This window comes from Phyllostomus discolor, chromosome 4, assembly GCF_004126475.2.
Source record: "Phyllostomus discolor isolate MPI-MPIP mPhyDis1 chromosome 4, mPhyDis1.pri.v3, whole genome shotgun sequence".
NCBI lineage: Eukaryota > Metazoa > Chordata > Mammalia > Chiroptera > Phyllostomidae > Phyllostomus > Phyllostomus discolor.
This window is the reverse complement of record NC_040906.2, coordinates 102,099,856-102,118,082: the sequence shown is the minus strand read 5'-3', so window position 1 is coordinate 102,118,082 and position 18,227 is coordinate 102,099,856. Positions and strand designations below refer to the sequence as shown.

Sequence of the window (18,227 nt, the reverse complement as noted above, 5' to 3'; positions counted from 1 at the left end):
AATAAAATCAAAAAGTTTACACACACAGAAAAAACGTAACTCATGTTGCTTGTGGTTAAAACCACAATATAACAGAGGAAATGTGAATAGGCAAACTTTACCTTTAGTTCTACTATCCCAGTATAAATTTCATTTTCTGCTCATCTATACCTCCATTTTCATAATTATACATGAACATTTTAATTGTCCTTATACCATATGCATAGTTTGTGTATGTATTATTTTGTTTTGCTTTTTAAAAGATCACTTCCTGAGTATTTTTTGTTGTTATTCTCAGAAACTTCATCTTTATAGTTGTATGTTTCTTATTTATTTGGCTATGGTACAGTTCAATCATTCTGTTTCCAACACTTTTTATAGTTTTTCACAATTGATAGGCTTCAAATACTATATTTTAAATATAAAAGTTTTTTTTAAGTCCTTTAAAATTATTTCCTTAGGATAAGTTTTTACTAGTCTGATTCTTCTGGATATAAATATACTGACAGTGACATGACAAGGTATAATTTTATCATTTCAAATAGTTTTTGTCACTTCATTGGGAATTCAGTAACTTTTCTCAGAAGAAGGAAGCAGTTGTATATCAATTTGCTTCTGTGCTTTCTTAATCTATTTTTTTCCTCTAGTCAATCTTTTATTTTTTTTATTTTTAATAACAGTTTACATACATTAGTTCCAGTTACAGCATAGTGGTCAGACATATGTATACCTTACGAAGTAATTGCCCTAATAAGTCTAGTACCCATCCGGCACCATACATAGTTATTCAAATATCAGTCATTCTGTTACTCCCTGTGCTCTACTTTGTGTCCTCATGATGACTTTTGTAACTGGCAATTTGCACTACTTAATCTCTTCACCTTTTTTTGCCCATTCCTCACCTTTCCCCAATTTAGCAATCATCAGTTCTCTGTATCTATGTATGTTTCTGTTTTGTTTGTTCGTTTATTTTGTTTTTTAGGTTATGTATACGTGAAATGATATATAGTATTTGTTTTTTTCTGTCTGATATTTCTATTAGCATAATACCCTCTAGGTTCATTCAGCCTATTTTTCATTTTAAAAAAAAAAAATTTAAAAATAGATCCAGCTGGTGTGGATCAGTGGATTGAGTGCTGGTCTGCAAACCAAAGGGTCTGTGGTTCAATTTCCCAGCCAGGGAACATGCCTGGGTTGAGGGCCAGGTTCCTTGGTGTGGGGCGTGCAAGAGGCAACCAAACATTGATGTTTTTATCTCCTTTTTTTTTCTCTTCCCCTCTTTCTAAAAACAAATAAAATATTTTTAAAAAATGTATGCTACCTGTAAAGATTTCATACCCACTTTCCAAAGGCAATTAACCCACTGTTATTTAGTAAATTCAATTTTTTTAATTGATTTTTTTTCTTAATAGATGATTTGCATCAGTGGTCCCCAACATTTTTGGCACCATGGACCAGTTTCATGGAAGACAGTTTTCCATGGAAACAGGGCTGGTGGTAGTGGGGGATAATTTGGGGATGATGATTCAAGCACAGTACATTCAAGCTCACCTCCTGCTATGTGCCTGTTTCCTAGCACGCCTGGACAGGAGCAGTCTGGCTCAGAGGTTGGGGACCCCTGATTTACATGTTTCAATATTTTAAAAATATCAAACAATAATACAGTGGAGGCACCTTACCCTTTTCCCTCCACTACTCAGTTTTCCTTCTTGGGGGCAGTTAATATTGTTAGATCCTTGTATACTTCTTTAAGACACATTTTATGCATTTTGAGCAAATGTATGTATTTGCTCTGTGTTTGAGTGTTGTCTTTTTTGAAGTCACAAATGTTAGCATGCTGCACATACTTTTTTGCACATATTTTCTTAGATACTATTTGTATTAAATTTTTTGAAAATTAGATAACATGCCCCTGGTTGGTGTGGCTTATTTTGTTTGAGCATTGTCCTGTCCACCAAAAGGTCGGGAGTTCAATTCCTGGTCAGGGCACAGACGTAGGTGTGGGTTCCATCCTCGGTTAGGGTTTATATGGGAGGCAACTGATTGATGTTTCTCTCTCACATCGATTTCCCTCCCTCCCTCCCTCTCTCTCTCTCTCTCTCTCTCTCTCTCTCTCTCTCTCTCTCTCCCCCCCCCTCTAAAATCAAACATTTGAAAACATTTTTTTAAAAGATCTTTTATTTATTCACTTTTAGAGAGGGAAGGGAGGGAGACAGAGAGAGAGGGAGAGAGAGAAACATCAATGTGCGGTTGCTGGGGGTCATGGCCTGCAACCCAAGCATGTACCCTGGCTGGGAATCGAACCTGCGACACTTTGGTTCGCAGCCCATGCTCAATCCACTGAGCTACACCAGCCAGGGCTTGAAAACATTTTTTAAAAAGTAGATAAGGTTCCCCTGGCTGGCGTAGCTCAGTGGATTGAGCGCGGGCTCCGAACCAAAGTGTCTCAGGTTCGATTCCCAGTCAGGGCACATGCCTGGGTTGCAGGCCATGACCCCCAGCAACCGCACATTGATGTTTCTCTCTCTCTTTCTCCCTCCCTTCCCTCTCTAAAAATAGATAAATAAAATATTAAACAAAAGTAGATAAGGTTCATTGCTCAAAAATATTGTAGTCTTGGATAGACCCCCTTCTATCCTGCTATGTCCTATCCTTCAGTGAGTTTTTATGCATTATAAAAGCAAGTAAGAAGGTATATATATTATTTCCTTCCTCCTGTAACTCTTAGACTAACCTTTTCACATCTAATAAGGCAGTATGGAATAGATGTTGAGAGCAGTGGCTTGGCCAGCTCCTTGCGTTCAGATGTTTGCTCTGCCACATAACAGCTGTGTGGGGGCAAGTTATTTAACTTATCTGTACTTTGCTTTGAATAGTAAGTACTATTCAAATACATGCTAAGTAAGAAATACATGCATTTGCTAGTAGTAGCATTTTTATTATTAAGGGCAGTGACTAATAAAATACTGTCAAAGAATCAGCCCTGGCTGGTGTGGCTCAATGGATTGAGTGCTGGCCTGCAAACTTAAAAGTTGCCAGTTAGATTCCCAGTGAAGGCAAATGCTTGTGTTGCACGTCAAGTCCTTAGTTGGGGGCATGTGAGAGGCAACCAATTGATATTTCTCTCACACATTGACACATTGATGTTTCTCTCCCTCTCATTCTCCCTCCCTTCCCCTCTCTAAAAATAAAATCTTTTAAAAAATAGTATCATGCCCTGGCTGGTGTTGCTCAGTGGATTGAGTGCTAGCCTGTCAACCAAAGGGTTGCTGGTTCAATTCCCAGTCAGGGCACATGCCTGGGTTGCAGGCTGGGCCCCCAGTGGGGGTTGTGTGGGAGGCAACCACACATTGTTGTTTTTCTTTTTTTCCCTCCCTCCTCCTCTCTAAAAACAAATGAAATATTCTTTAAAAAATAGTATCAAAGAATCAGTATCAATTTTATTAATATTAATTATATATATGGATATGGTTAAATTCATTAACAGAAAAGGATAGATGGATTCGTCACTTCAATTTTACTTATATACATTTTAGAAAACTTTAGGAAACAAAATTAAAGCAGTTAAAAAATATTTTGTTCCTTATTATGGCTTGATGGTTTTATGTTTTTGCACATATTTGTTTAAACTAAACATAAACTTTATGTAATGAAGGTGTCCCAGAGAAGGTGAAGGTAGAGATGGCTGCTAAGAATATAAACTTTTTTGCATAGAGTATCACATTTTAAAAGTGCTTTCTCATGCTTTTCCCACTCAAATGTGGTTAAAATACATACATATCTACATATAATATTTAGTTTTAGATGGTCTTCCAATTTTAAAGTTTTAAAATTTAGGATCAAATCACTAGTAACATTAAAAGTTTTTTTTTTTTTTTTGGTTTAGACTCCTAACAGACTCATTATATATTTTTTAAAGAGGGAAGGGAAGGAGAAAGAGAAACATCAATGTGCGGTTGCTGGGGTCATGGCCTGCAACCCAGGCATGTACCCTGACTGGGAATTGAACCTGCAACACTTTGGTTCGCAGCTCGTGCTCAATCCACTGAGCTATGCCAGCCAGGACATTAAAAGTTTTTAAGGCAAGCAGTAGGCTGGAGGACTAAATTGTATTTCTATTTAATTTGTTCATCCTCAATTTTTGTTTTAATAAAAAAATCAAAGGAACAACCAAAGCTGTCTTCCCCTTCCACCTTCAGATTCCCACTACAAAATAATTTACATTCATTGTAGAAAATGTAAAAACAGAAATACTGTACGCACTGGTGTTTTTTGTTTGGGTTTTTAAACTTAGTTTCATGAATGCTTTAATATCATTAAATTATCTATAGTATCATTTCTAATAGGTGCATCATATTCTATTGAGCACATATGCCATGCTGAAATTTATCTTGTATTTATTGCTTACTCAACAGCATTTTAAAAATGAGCTGTATCAGTGCGCATCTGGTAGATAAGTGTTTTTGGATATATATATATTTTTTCTTATGATAAATTCTGAGATGGTGTTATAGGGTTGCAGGATATGTACTGTTTTCATGCTCCAGATAGTTGCTATCTCCCTACATGCTTGCCAGCATGGGGTGTTGTCTTTAGGTAGGTCCATGCCTGTTTGAAATGTGAATTACTCCCCTTCTGATTTAGTGCAAATTCTCTTTCCTTGCCTCTAGAACCATCTGTTTCTTCTTCTCTACTTCCTGTTTTTCTATTCTTTTATATCCTTCCTCCTTGCCACCTAATACTTCATAGAAACTGGCATGGAAAGAGAGGATTTGATGCAGGCTAGAGAAGAAGTTGTTTCAGGTACTATTTACCTCACTCTTCACCTGCTTCTTACTGTAAAACATGTTCTCGGAGCTCCTCTTGTACAGTACCCAGTTTTTCAAAGATCATTTCTCTCAGTTTTATAGATTCTGATTTTCACTTTTGTGGTTTTTAGTGACAGTTAATCTAATACATTGTGATGTGACCCCATGTTCTAGCACAGTGGTTAAGAGAACTATCTCTGCATTCTAGTAGACCAGGTTCAGATCCCAGCTCCTTGTTCTTATTGACTGGTGTTGGAATCTAGGGTATGTTGTTTTAACCTTTCCAGTCCTTCTCTTTTTTCACATTTTTCTCATTTTTTTTCAAAATGGAGATAATGGTAATACTTTTCTTAGGATTTTGTTAGGATTTCAAGTACTCAATACATTATATAACATTTAGTAATTAATCAGTAGGGTATCTTTTTTCTTACCATCTCATCTGACATGTATGAAGGAAGCAGGGATTATTTTTCTCATTCTTCATTTGAGTCAATGGGATCAGAAAGATGGGATACTTTTCCTGTCATCACACCTAGAGAGTGGTAGTGTCTGAATGTGAATTTAGGACTTTTGTTTCAGGAACTACTGCCTGAGTAGAACTACTGCTTAACGTAGGAAAACTAAAGTTAATGACAAGAATTGAATTGTGCCTAATAATTAGGATAATATAGGAACAGCATGAAAAGTTTAAAAAGTTTTAGGTACTGGGGCTTGAGAGGTATAGCTCCAAAAAGCCTTGACTAGCCTAGCAGCAAATAGGTGAGAAGATGAAGTTAGTTCCTGAGCATCTTAGCATGGAAAGAGAGGTTGCTATATATCCATAAGGATCCCAGACACAAAGACAAAAGAGTCTTTAAAAAGTTTAAGAAGATAGCTCTAGGATCAAAACATTTAATAGGTTTCTGTACTTTGATTCAAGTTAGAATGGAGTCTTGCTTTAAATATATATGACTGACTAGGTTTTTATGTTAACTTGTTTCTAACAGGGCATGGTGCTGATGTGAAATGTGTAGACTGGCATCCAACAAAAGGGTTAGTTGTTTCAGGAAGTAAAGATAGTCAACAACCAATCAAGTTCTGGGATCCCAAGACTGGCCAGAGTCTTGCAACACTGTAAGTGACAGGAATCCCACCTTGGTCCCTAAACAAAGGAACAAAGCTGCTTGTGTTCTTTTAACTTTTAGCTTTCTCTTATGTATTTTGAAAAAGTGGTATAGACAACAGATACACTTTTATCTACAGCTTTCTTAGTAATTAAATATGGTTTTATCTTGGAATTGCTAATGAAATAAGGATTGGTTTTTATTCTGCCTCATACGTAAATAAAAATTTAATTTGGGTGTCTCAGGGGTGGGGTGGGGTGGAGATTGAGAAGGAGGTGGTCATTACTATTCTTACTGTCCTTCATTATAAACATTTTAGCATTACAAGGAGTTGATGTTTATGTCCCTTACTAGACATACAGCCCAGCTTTGTCCGTCTCACTCCATCTATTTATAGAGAAGTTTTTCCTTCATTTTTGAATCAGTTCTTGTTTTTTTGCTTTAAGTGCTTATTTTTGATTCACCTAATACAGTTTTCTCTTTGAATTATCTATAAACATTCACAGTGATAGGAATATGTTGTTAATGTATTTTTGACCAAGCAGCTGTATCCTGGTCCTTCTGATTGGGAATGAGCCATATCCAGAGTGAGCAGGTGGGAGCAGGGCTGCCATGTTGCACACCTCCAATGTCCAGTGTCAACTTGAATGCCATGGGAATGGTGCCTTGGAGCTGTGCATTGTGCAGGCTTTGGCTTGTTGCAGAGTCTCAACTTTAAATTAACAAATGAACAATCCCATGCTCTTTTCTGTGTTTTAATGAGAGGAGCTTCATTAAATTTTTAAAATTTAATGAGCTTTATTGAATAGTAATTTACATGTTCAAATGCTTTCCCTGCTTTAAAAGTTAAACTTGTATATCCAGCTGAAGCTCTGCTGCTATTTTAATTGATTAAAGAAAGCAGTGCTTAGATAATGGACATTGTTTCTGTCATTGACCTATTTATTTCAAGTGTACTTTTAACTGTGGCACTATAATGTTATTACTTCATGCTTTATTACTTCTAGGCTAAGCCTTTGCCATCTGGACCCATGTGCTTTTCAACAAAAATGGCCATTATGTGGATTTAGACTTGTTTTGCATTCTTATATTAATTTCTTGGTACTTTGTTTCTAGTCATGCCCATAAAAACACAGTGATGGAAGTAAAGTTAAACCTCAATGGCAATTGGCTACTCACAGCATCACGTGACCATCTCTGTAAACTTTTTGATATCCGAAACCTGAAAGAAGAGCTTCAAGTTTTCCGAGGTCATAAAAAAGAAGCCACAGGTCAGTGACTGTCAGATATGCTTCTCATTCTGACTGTTGCCTATAGCATTCTAAAGTTCTGATAATTTTGTGTTTTCTCTATGTTTGTGTTTTATAGCTGTGGCCTGGCATCCTGTTCATGAAGGGCTTTTTGCTAGTGGAGGGTCTGATGGCTCTTTGTTATTCTGGCATGTTGGGTATGTAACACTTACTGTGTAAAGAAGGTGTGTATTTTATGAAGAGAGCACTTGAAAGTGTAAAACATGATAACCCTTGTATTTTTCCTGAGTGTTCATACACCCTGTTTGTATCACAGACTTCCTGCGGTTTTCAGTTTTGGACACCCAGGTTGGAATAGAAAACTTAGCACCTTTATTTTTGGATATAAAAGTCATTAGGAGTGAATTAAGAGTGTTTCTTATTGGTGAAATCATTCTTGAAGAATTTATCCCTCTGAATTTTTGGGGGTAAAAGAATATATTACTAATGATAAATCAATATCAATCCCTGAAACATGTGGAAATGACAGAAGCAAAGTAACAGGCTTTGGTAGCTTCAGCTTTGTGCTATACTAAAATAAATTTTTTAAGTATATTTCATTGATTACACTATTACATTTGTCCCAGTTGATTTCTCCCCTTCATCCCCCTCTGCCCTACACTCCTTCCACCCTCCAGCATTCCACCGCCCTCCCCCCACCCTGTAGTTCATGTCCATAGGTTGTACCTGTAAGTTTTTTTACTTCTCTATTTCCTATGCTATTCTTAACCTCCCCCTATTTATTTTATATTTACCATTTATGTTTCTTGTTACCTGTACCTTTCCCCCCATTCTCCCCTTCCCTCTCCCCACTGATAACCCTCCATGAGATCTCCATTTCTGTGATTCTGTTCCTGTTCTAGTTGTTTAGTTTTTGCTTTTGTTTTTTAGGCTCAGTTGTTGATAGTTGTGAATTTATTGTCATTTTATAAGTTCCTTTAACATTTCATATAATAACGGCTTGGTGAGGATGAACTCCTTTAACTTGACCTTATCTGGGAAGCACTTTATCTGCCCTCCATTCTAAACGATAGCTTTATTGGACAGAGTAATCTTGGCTGTAGGTCCTTGCCTTTCATGACTACGAATACTTTTTTTCCACCCCTTTCTTGCCTGTAAGATTTCTTTAGAAATCAGCTGACAGTCCCATGGGTGCTCCCTTGTAAGCAACTCTCCTTTCCTCCCACCGTTTCCAAGATTCTCCTTATCTTCAGTCCTGGGCATCTTAATTGTGATGTACCTTGGTGTGTTCCTCTTTGGGTCCAGTTTCTTTGGGACTCTCTGGACTTCCTGGAAGTCTATTTCCTTTGCCAGATTGGGCAAGTTTTCCTTCATTATTTGTTCAAATAAGTTTTCAATTTCTTGTTCTTCCTCTTCTCCTGGCAACCCCATGATTCGGATGTTGGAGCGCTTAAAGTTGTCCCAGAGATTCCTAAGCCTCTCCTCATATTTTTTAATTCTAGTTTCTTCATTCTGTTCTGGTTGGATGTTTATTTCTTCCTTTTGTTCCAAATTGTTGATTTGAGTCCTGGTTTCCTTCCCTTCCCTATGGGTTCCCAGCATATTTTCCTTTATTTCACTTTGTATAGCCTTTATTTCTTCATTTTGCAAACGAACTCAATCAATTCTCTGAGCATCCTGATCACCAGTGTTTTAAATTCTGCATCTGACAGCTTGTCTGTCTCCTCGTTGCTTAGCTCCTTTCCAGTGTTTTGATGTGTTCTTTCATTTGGGCCATATTTTTTTTGTCTCTGTGCACCTGTTACATTGTAAGGGGTTGGGGCCTTGGGTATTCACCGGGGCAGGGGAATCCTCTGTGCTGTGTTGTGGTGTTGTCTGTGGGGGAGAGGTCAAAGGGGGAACAATGCTGCTCGCTCTGCTCTAGCCCCACTTTCTTTCACTTCCTTTGCTTCTCACTAGTGGATTGTGCCATTTCAGATGCTGATTCCCAGGTGAATGGTCCTATGTGCATTTTAGGATCCCATGGGCCTCTCCAGTGCACTCCCCTGCACAACTAGGAGCCTCTCCTGCCTTTGTAACCCCCACAGGATTTTTATAACCAGAGGTTTTGAGTCTTTATTTTCCCAGTCAGCTAGCACCCACCTTACCCGCACGGGTTGCCACCTTGCTGGGTGTCTAGTGGCCTGTCTCTGTCCCTCCTACTGGTCTGAATGAATGTTTCTTTAATTTAACTCCTTGGTTGTTGGAGCTCCATGCAGTTTGATTTTCTGGTAGTTCTGGTTGTTTATTGGTTTTAAATTAGTTGTTATCCTTATTTTGGTTGTGTGAGGAAGCAAAGTGTTTCTACCTATGCCTCTATCTTGGCCAGAACCCTGATTGTTATTGCTAAAATGTTTTTTTTTTTATAACTGTTGTGAAAAAGGCTTCTTTCTGTGGTGCTGTTACAGGGTAGAGAAGGAAGTGGGTGGGATGGAGATGGCCCACGAAGGAATGATCTGGAGTTTGGCTTGGCATCCTCTTGGACATATTCTCTGCTCAGGTTCAAATGACCATACTAGGTAAGCTTTATATAAAAACAACAAGGAATTACTATATTCATGGAGCAGAAAGAAATAAGTATATACATTTTTTAATTGAAAGATTAGTGTATTAACTTGTAGTCTACTTATTCTTAGGAACATTTTTCTGATGGCTTATAAATATATATATATTATATATAAGAAAGAGATTGGGTATTGAATATGACCTTGTTATTCAAATTTTGTTTTGCCTTCTGATTAAAAAAAATCTTCCTGAATTTTAAATTTTCAGAAGAAAAGCATTATAAAATTGTGTTTACCAGATGACTGCTTAGTACTGTTAAGTGCCCAGAAATACACTGAAGTGATTCTACTCCCCTTCTCCTATTCACTTTCTTTTACTTTGCAGTAAATTCTGGACCCGAAATCGACCAGGTGATAAAATGCGAGATAGATATAATCTAAACCTATTACCAGGAATGTCTGAAGATGGAGTAGAATATGGTGAGGCTCTTGCATGTTTATCCTTCTTTGAAATCGGATATTCTGTTAAAATATGTTAAGTATTGAGAAGTATTTACAAAACATTTTAACTTTACAGTTTGTTGATTTGTAAATCACTGGTGGTAGGTTTCATTTTTATAGAAGTATTTTATTGGGCCAGTACATTTATCAAATCTCTGTTGATGGTGGATATATTCCTATTTATAGATGACCTGGAACCTAATAGCCTGGCAGTAATTCCAGGGATGGGAATACCAGAACAACTTAAATTAGCTATGGAACAAGAGCAGATGGGTAAGAAAAGTTATACCTATGAATTTTATTTTTATAAAATTTTATAGATCTGTTTCATGTTCATGATATATGTTCATGATACTAAATTATTTTGGAAATGCCAAAATGATCTATGTTGAGAAATGTTGATGTAAGTAATATAAACTGCATAAGATTTAAAATCTACTCTTCCAAAAATGCATTCATTGATGAAGTGGCCACTTTCATTTCCTTGACTAATTACTTATTTTTATGATTATAGGGAAAGATGAATCAAATGAAATTGAAATGACAATTCCAGGTTTGGATTGGGGAATGGAGGAGGTGATGCAAAAAGATCAGAAAAAAGTACCTCAGAAGAAAGTTCCTTATGCAAAACCTATTCCTGCTCAGTTCCAGCAGGTGAGTGGCTGTATCTCATTCATGCATTGGAGGTTTTGCTCGGTGAGTCTGATTGAAGTTCAGAATATGTTTCTCTGGATTGTTTTATCTGTTGAAGATAATTCTGTACTATAGACTCTTTTGGAGCATTTTTTAGATATTTCAGGCATGCTTAGACATAGTTCCCATCTGCCACTTTGCAGTTAGTGCTGAGTTTGTCATGAATTTTCTCTAGATCTTTTATTCTTACCTACTTAATATCCATGCTATCAGAGGAAGGAAGAAAAAGGCAGGGAGCACAGAGAGTATGTTGACTTTCTCCTACATTGTCTGTCTTCTGCTTTATTTGCCCCTCAACACAAAGTGTATTTGCCCTTTTAAAGAGGCAGGCAAGCTTTGCATTCATAATAACATGCAAGATCTTACAGCTTTTGTTAATTTAGTAATTTCTACCTAGTAATGTGCTTGCCAGATTCCATTCCTGGGTCAGTACGAATTAGCATTAGAAATAAAGACAATAAATGTATCAGAGCCAGTGTCAGAATATAAAAGCCTCCTGAGCCAGTTTGTATTCAGGAGGTTAGAATTAGCCAATTATAGAATGGTTTTCTCATTTTGTCATTACACATCTAGGGTATATTTTAATATTCTCTTGTTTCCCCGAGGCTTGGATGCAAAATAAAGTTCCAATTCCTGCCCCAAACGAGGTGTTGAATGACAGAAAAGAGGATATTAAATTGGAAGAGAAGAAGAAAACACAAGCAGAAATTGAGCAAGAAATGGCTACATTACAGTACACTAACCCACAGCTTTTGGAGGTATGTGCAGCTCTTTAGGGGGATTCAAGATGCTTAGAGAAAGTAGTGATAACATCGTTTATTGATATGCTCATAAGAAGGGATGGCATTTTCAGGTGGATCTGATAAGCACCACTGTTTCTTACTAGTATGTTAGGGAGCTAGTTTCTAGCCAGATCAGTCAAGCAGTGAGTAGACCTCAGTTAAACATATGTTTCTAATAGAAAAGATAAAGCCAACATAGTTTAAATTGGAATTCACTTATTTATCCACAGATAAAATAATTTTTCTTTCTCTGTCAGCTTTAAAGCAGGTGGTTTCCTCTTAATTGTCCTACTCTCACAGCTACCAATAATGATATAACATTGGTACATTATTGGGCTTTTCCTAGGTCATGATAAATAATCCTGATTGCTGTGTCCCCAGCACCTCACTAGAGTGAGTCTAGAGGCCTGCATGCCCTCTGGATTATCTGAATGTTACATGGACTCTAGTTGCTGTTGGGGTGTTAAGAGGTTAATGCCTCATGTTTGTTCTGAGGTACCCCCAATGAAATAAGTGACAGCAGTATTGTCATCTTCTAGGGCTCTGGCTTATTTTTCAGTATGCTTTTTCTTTCTTTCTTTCCAGCAACTTAAAATTGAAAGACTTGCACAGAAACAGGCTGAGCAAATTCAGCCTCCTCCATCTGGTACCCCTCTCCTTGGACCCCAGGCATTTCCAGGACAAGGTCCAATGTCTCAGATTCCTCAAGGTTTTCAACAGCCCCATTCATCTCAGCAGATGTCAATGAACATGGCGCAAATGGGGCCTCCAGGTCCACAGGGACAATTTAGACCCCCTGGACCTCAGGGACAAATGGGACCACAAGGTCCTCCATTGCATCAGGGAGGTGGAGGGCCACAAGGATTCATGGGACCACAAGGGCCTCCGGGCCCACCCCAAGGGTTGCCAAGGCCTCAGGACTTGCATGGGCCCCAAGGAATGCAAAGGCATCCTGGACCTCATGGCCCTTTGGGACTTCAGGGACCACCTGGACCACAGGGTAATTCTGGTCCTCAAGGTCATATGGGTCCTCAGGGTCTACCTGGCCCACAAGGTCACATAGGCCCCCAAGGCCCACCTGGTCCCCAGGGTCACATGGGCCCTCAGGGGCCTCCTGGTACTCAAGGTATGCAAGGGCCACCTGGTCCCAGAGGAATGCAAGGACCTCCTCATCCTCATGGGATACAAGGTGGGCCAGGGTCTCAGGGGATCCAAGGTCCTGTGTCTCAGGGACCTCTGATGGGATTGAATCCAAGAGGAATGCAGGGCCCTCCAGGCCCTCGAGAGAATCAGGGTCCTACTCCCCAAGGCATGATGATGGGCCACCCTCCTCAAGAAATGAGACCTCACCCTCCAAGTGGACTACTGGGACACGGCCCTCAGGAAATGAGAGGTCCTCAGGAGATGCGAGGCATGCAGGGGCCTTCTCCTCAAGGATCAATGCTGGGCCCTCCCCAAGAATTGCGAGGGCCTCCAGGCTCACAAGGTCAGCAGGGGCCGCCCCAGGGCTCTTTGGGACCTCCACCTCAGGGTGGCATGCAAGGGCCCCCTGGACCTCAGGGACAGCAGAACCAAGCAAGAGGGCCACATCCATCTCAAGGGCAAATACCATTCCAGCAACAGAAAACAGCTCTACTAGGTGATGGGCCAAGGGCCCCCTTCAATCAGGTATTACTTATTTGCAACTTGTGGGCATTACGCATTGGGAAAATATACTCTGCACTGAGGTTACACTTTCAAATGCTGTGAAAAACAGTCACAACTGATATAAATGTCTCTCAAGTGGTGATACTGGCCTGAGAATAGCAATACAGCCAAAGAAGGAGATAATAATTAAATAGAACATTAAATACATCACATTATGAGTCTACTTCTCAACCTGTTTTCTAGTAGGTGTTCTTCCATAAGAGATTAACTTTCAATTGAGTACAGTTTTTTGTTTTTTTTTTTGAATCTCTACGGGCACTTGACTCAGATGGTCAGTGATCTGAGAAGATGGTGTGTTTGTACCCTAACAGACTGTCTTAAATTCCACTTTAAAATGTCCCTTTTTATAAGGAGAATAAATATTGTAGGTAAGGGGTTTGAAATTCAGGGAAAAGTTAATTGGATTAAAGAAAACTGCAGCATTTTTGCCTTGGGCAGTAGTCTTTAGCTGTGGTCATCTCACTCAGGAGGACAGTGGCTCAGATACCATCTTGAATTGCTTGTAGTCCTCTTGAGACACAAAGGTGGAAGTGTTTCTGGTCTCCTGGAGTCAGGGTGAGTCATACCTTCAGTTCCTGGAACAATAGCTTTTACATGCTCAGTTGAATACAGTTCCTAACTGTTCCAGGGCCCCAGAAGAGCTGTGGCCCTGGGGAGGAAGCATGGGTGCCTCTGAGTCTGCCATGCTCCATTTTCTGGGTCCTTTACTTTGTAGCATGGTGTTTCATGGGCCTGCCAGCAACAGAGCCACCTCTTATCTACCTGCCGACTGTACTTTTAAAGATAGTAGGGGGGTGTTTAACTCACTATTTTCATTTCAGTGAATGCTTTTAGAGGTCTCTCAGTCCAAAATTACACATTTTCAGATGGTGATCCTCTGGATAAAATTCTGTTCAAATTGTTTTCAGCTTACTTACAAAAATATCTATAGGAAGGAGTATTTCTGTAGAAATTTTCTGGGCCCTCTTTTAACAATTCTGTTTCTCTCAGTCAAGTTTTATTGCCCATTCCCTGAGCTTGTGCTTGAGGGGTGATGTGAGAACAATTCATGTTGGTTGGGGAGAATTACAGAAAGACTGCACAAGCATGGATGGATTTAACATTGTTCAGCTCTGGTTTTTATGTTCTTGTGAATTTCATAGTCTAGAAGCATTATTTGGGTGAGTGAGTGAGTGAGCTAACGTTGACTCCCTTATACTTCATCCACTTGGAAGAGGACTTGCTGCAGATACTATGTGTAGAAAATACACTCTGTTAACACCTTGGAGAATTCGTAATGTGAAAGTGATGGTCAGATTTACTGAATTAAAATAAGTAGCTAAATAAGTAGATATGTGGTACTCTTCAGTAGATCTTCCAGAACCTAAAAATGTCACGGCAATGGAGAATCTGATGGCATTTGAGTTTATCTCCAGAATTTATTGTGCACTTTTCAAAATTTAGGATGAGTTTAATAAACCTAGGTTTACCACACTGAAATTGCTGTAAAACTTGAAGTGTTACATATTTTATGAATGCAGAGTGTACTTGTGTGTGTTTATAATTTACTTACACGACCTTGTGGTAGTGAATTAACAGTTTTCATTTTGGAGGATAAAAACATGAACTTTAGCTTCCACATTATGACTGAAATTACAAACATGTTAGGTTCAAGGGGACAGGTTTGCGTTTCTGGAACAATTTAATAAGAGGTTTTACTCTTAAAATGTAATAAAAGATTTTATATATGAAAAACATAATGCCTGTAAAGATTTAATTGACATATACAAATGATGGTAGAATGAATGCGAAGGTTTGAAATAGGGTATTCCAAATCTCAGAAGTTACCTGATCAGAATCTTCGCTCATATTTTTTATATGCTGAAATCTGACATTCTTCACTTTGACCAGGTGAATTATTTAAACCAGTTGTTTTAATTGATTCAGTTTACTGGAACTGCTTTCAGGTGGTAAATGAACAGTATGAGAGATGTTGGTAAGAGTTGTCCTTGGGTAAAATGGACAGAAAATGAGAGGATAGAAATGACTGGCATTGTTTATAACTATAGTGCTGTACCTTATTAAGGCAACTCTTTCATGGAAGCTAGTTTGGATCGTGAAAAGAATTTTGCTATTGATGGTTTTGAAAGAGCTATTCTCATAGTAGATCCAGTCACTAAATGCATTTTTAATATGTGGGAATACCTAGAGATTTTTGTGTGTGTTTGTCAACAGACCTGGTCCAAGGTCACTGGACAGTGTGGGAAGTTAGAATTTAGACATGGCTAGATATAAATACAGAATATGAGGACTAAGGACAAGGCTGGGTTTCAGAGCAAGGAGATTAAGAACATCAGAACAGCAGGTTTGTATCAGAAGCTGCAAGAACCAATTGAATCCATCAAGATCCCAGGTGACTAAATGGGAATGAGCAGTAGGTTGCTGAGGACAGGGGAGTCTGGAAGGTAGAGGTAAGAGGGAGGTGAAAGGAGAAAGCTCTTGTGAACACCTTGCTCATTAGGAGCGTACCCCTTTCTTATTCTCCCACTGCTCCCTTTTCAAACCCAGCCCTGGTATCTTGTGAGGATGGCTAATTGTGGCTGGAAAGGAGCTGTGGATGTCGGAGCACAGCTTATCGGTCCTGGGAGATTGCCACGGCTTTCCTTTGCCAGGAGTTCCTCTATGCAGAGTGTTGTCATTATGTTATGATTTCTGACTTGCTATTGAGGTTCTTGCTTGGCATAACAAGTAAAGATCTAACTTTAAATAAAACCTATAAGCAGGTTTAAAATATGTGTTTCCTTTTACTATGGTAAGAGAAATATCTCCTTTTCCCCAATTTAAAGACAGTTTTGCTACAGTGTCACTAGCTACATTTATTGCTGGAGGCTTTGAGGCGACCTAATGTTTTTATCTTGTCACATTATAATAAAATTGCTATTCATGAAGCACAAGCCTATGATTTCACACCCCCGCTTTAAAAACATCTTTTCAGGAAGGACAGAACACAGGCCCCCCACCCCTGATACCAGGCCTAGGGCAGCAGGGAGCACAAGGTCGCATCCCCCCTCTTAACCCTGGACAAGGACCTGGCCCTAACAAAGGTAAATATCTGTTTGGCTGAATAAGAGATTGTATTTTACCACCTTTGGGTAAATCTTACAATAAATAGTTATATTGGTAAATAATTGAATAGAATGATCATTTGCATCTCTAGGAAAATAAGAGCACAGCCATTTCAGGTAACAGCTTTGTCTTATGTTGCTTTCATTCATAAGTTTGCTTTAGTTAGCCATAAATGCTGCCAGAGGGAATAAGCTCCTCATTACTGGATGCTGGTGGTAAGACACTTGGATAGTCCCCAGCAACATGGCCTGGCCCTGGTGGCCTTGTCCGTTTGCAGGAATGGGAGTGAGGCCAGTGCTCACCTATTGCAAGTGCGTCTTGCAGCAGCTGGAGAGCCGAACTGATTTGTAAATGTTTTGATGGGATAAAGAATTCAGAGATTGTAACAGTGTTTTTAGTACCACCCCATCCTCCCCCAAAATTGTGTCAGGTTTTGAGTTATGTAGCTAGTTACATTGTCCTGTACCATTTTAAAAGAAGAGAGCACATGGAAAGCACAGAGATGAGGAAATTAAGAGTTAATTTTAGGAGTTGAAAGAGTACACACTGGGAACCAGAGTCCTAGTTCCCTAAAGGATTAAGTTCTCCTAGCATCCCCTCACACCCACATGAAGAGCTGAAACTTCCTACAGTAGAAAGTGGACTGCAGGCTGTTGGAGAATTAGGGGATAGATAAGGACTGTGAAGGGAGTGTGGATGCCGGGAAGTCAGGAGGTGGAGTTGTTATATCAGTGGCAGGACACAAACCAGAGAATGTGAGTAATAATGGAGATTGCATTTCAAGGAACTTCACTCCTTTTCATTTTAATTGGCTAAGCCCACAACTCCCTGTAGTACACCTTAGGGTTCTTGCCTCATTTTATCAGATTAAGAAGAGTCCTTTTTAGCATTTTTCAGCCCCAGGACTTTGGGAATTTAAAGCTTAGTGTTGAATGTATGTAAGGTGTTTGAGGTAGGGATAAAGGAATTAGAATAATATTTAATTTAATCCCACCTTACGGAAGTGGTAGCCAACAGGGGAAAAGAGATAACAAGCATCAAGAACCAAGCTTTGGAGTTTGGGGACCCTAAGAAAGAGAAGTCTTTTATCCATAAGGTATAGCCATCAACAAACTGAGAGCCTGCCTCTCTTCCTCTCCCCTACCCTATGTCTGTCTCCATCTATTTCCCTCTCCTTGTTCTTCCCCTTTTCTCTTTCTCTTTCACTTTCTCTCCCTCTCCTCTTTTTCTCTTTTTTCTTTCTTTCTTCCTTCCTCCTCTCTTTTTCCTCCCAGGGACCAAAGGGAGAAGGGAGAGCCGAGAAAGGGGCCCTGCCATCCCCTACTGGATTAACCAGCGCTGCCGCCCCATCACCGGTGGCCACATTCCTTCTAATTTCTAGTGGTGGGTTTCTTTCCTTGGATGAGCAGGGTACTTTTAAACAGATAGAGGTAATGGGAGGATTAATATACATAGGTAAGTCCAAATGGAATAATGATCAGTATCCTCAGGTCACATGTCTGCTATATCTATGGTCACATCAAGTTCAAACAGCATAATGTCAGAGATAAGCCATTAACTGCATGAATACACTGAGAGGTGAGAGTCCTATCTACCATAGCATAGAGAGGACTGGTTTCATGGAAGAGAGGAAAGAACCCTTCATATGGTCTTTTTTACGCTCAGATATCCAAGTTTTTTATACATGTTTGAATAATGAGTGGGTTTTAAATAGCCAAGAGAAATGAGCAGAAATGAAGGAGGAAGGATATTGGAA

General features: G+C 39.1%; 1 protein-coding gene across 4 annotated transcripts in view; it reads left to right on the top strand.

The window, feature by feature from the left end:
• The window catches only part of WDR33 (WD repeat domain 33), a 92,499-nt gene that overhangs the window by 64,495 nt on the left and 9,777 nt on the right, over window positions 1-18,227 (top strand). For 2 of the 4 annotated variants that reach the window (XM_028509009.2, XM_036023710.1), the window contains exons 8-17: window positions 5,774-5,900; window positions 7,007-7,161; window positions 7,259-7,337; window positions 9,588-9,698; window positions 10,069-10,163; window positions 10,371-10,457; window positions 10,699-10,838; window positions 11,483-11,635; window positions 12,245-13,327; window positions 16,341-16,449. In XM_028509009.2, the coding sequence (XP_028364810.1) occupies window positions 5,774-5,900; window positions 7,007-7,161; window positions 7,259-7,337; window positions 9,588-9,698; window positions 10,069-10,163; window positions 10,371-10,457; window positions 10,699-10,838; window positions 11,483-11,635; window positions 12,245-13,327; window positions 16,341-16,449 (2,139 nt within the window). Of the gene's footprint in view, window positions 1-5,773; window positions 5,901-7,006; window positions 7,162-7,258; window positions 7,338-9,587; window positions 9,699-10,068; window positions 10,164-10,370; window positions 10,458-10,698; window positions 10,839-11,482; window positions 11,636-12,244; window positions 13,328-16,340; window positions 16,450-17,745; window positions 17,855-18,227 lie in introns of all 4 variants that reach the window. The other 2 variants (XM_036023711.1, XM_036023709.1) reach the window with 2 other exon arrangements.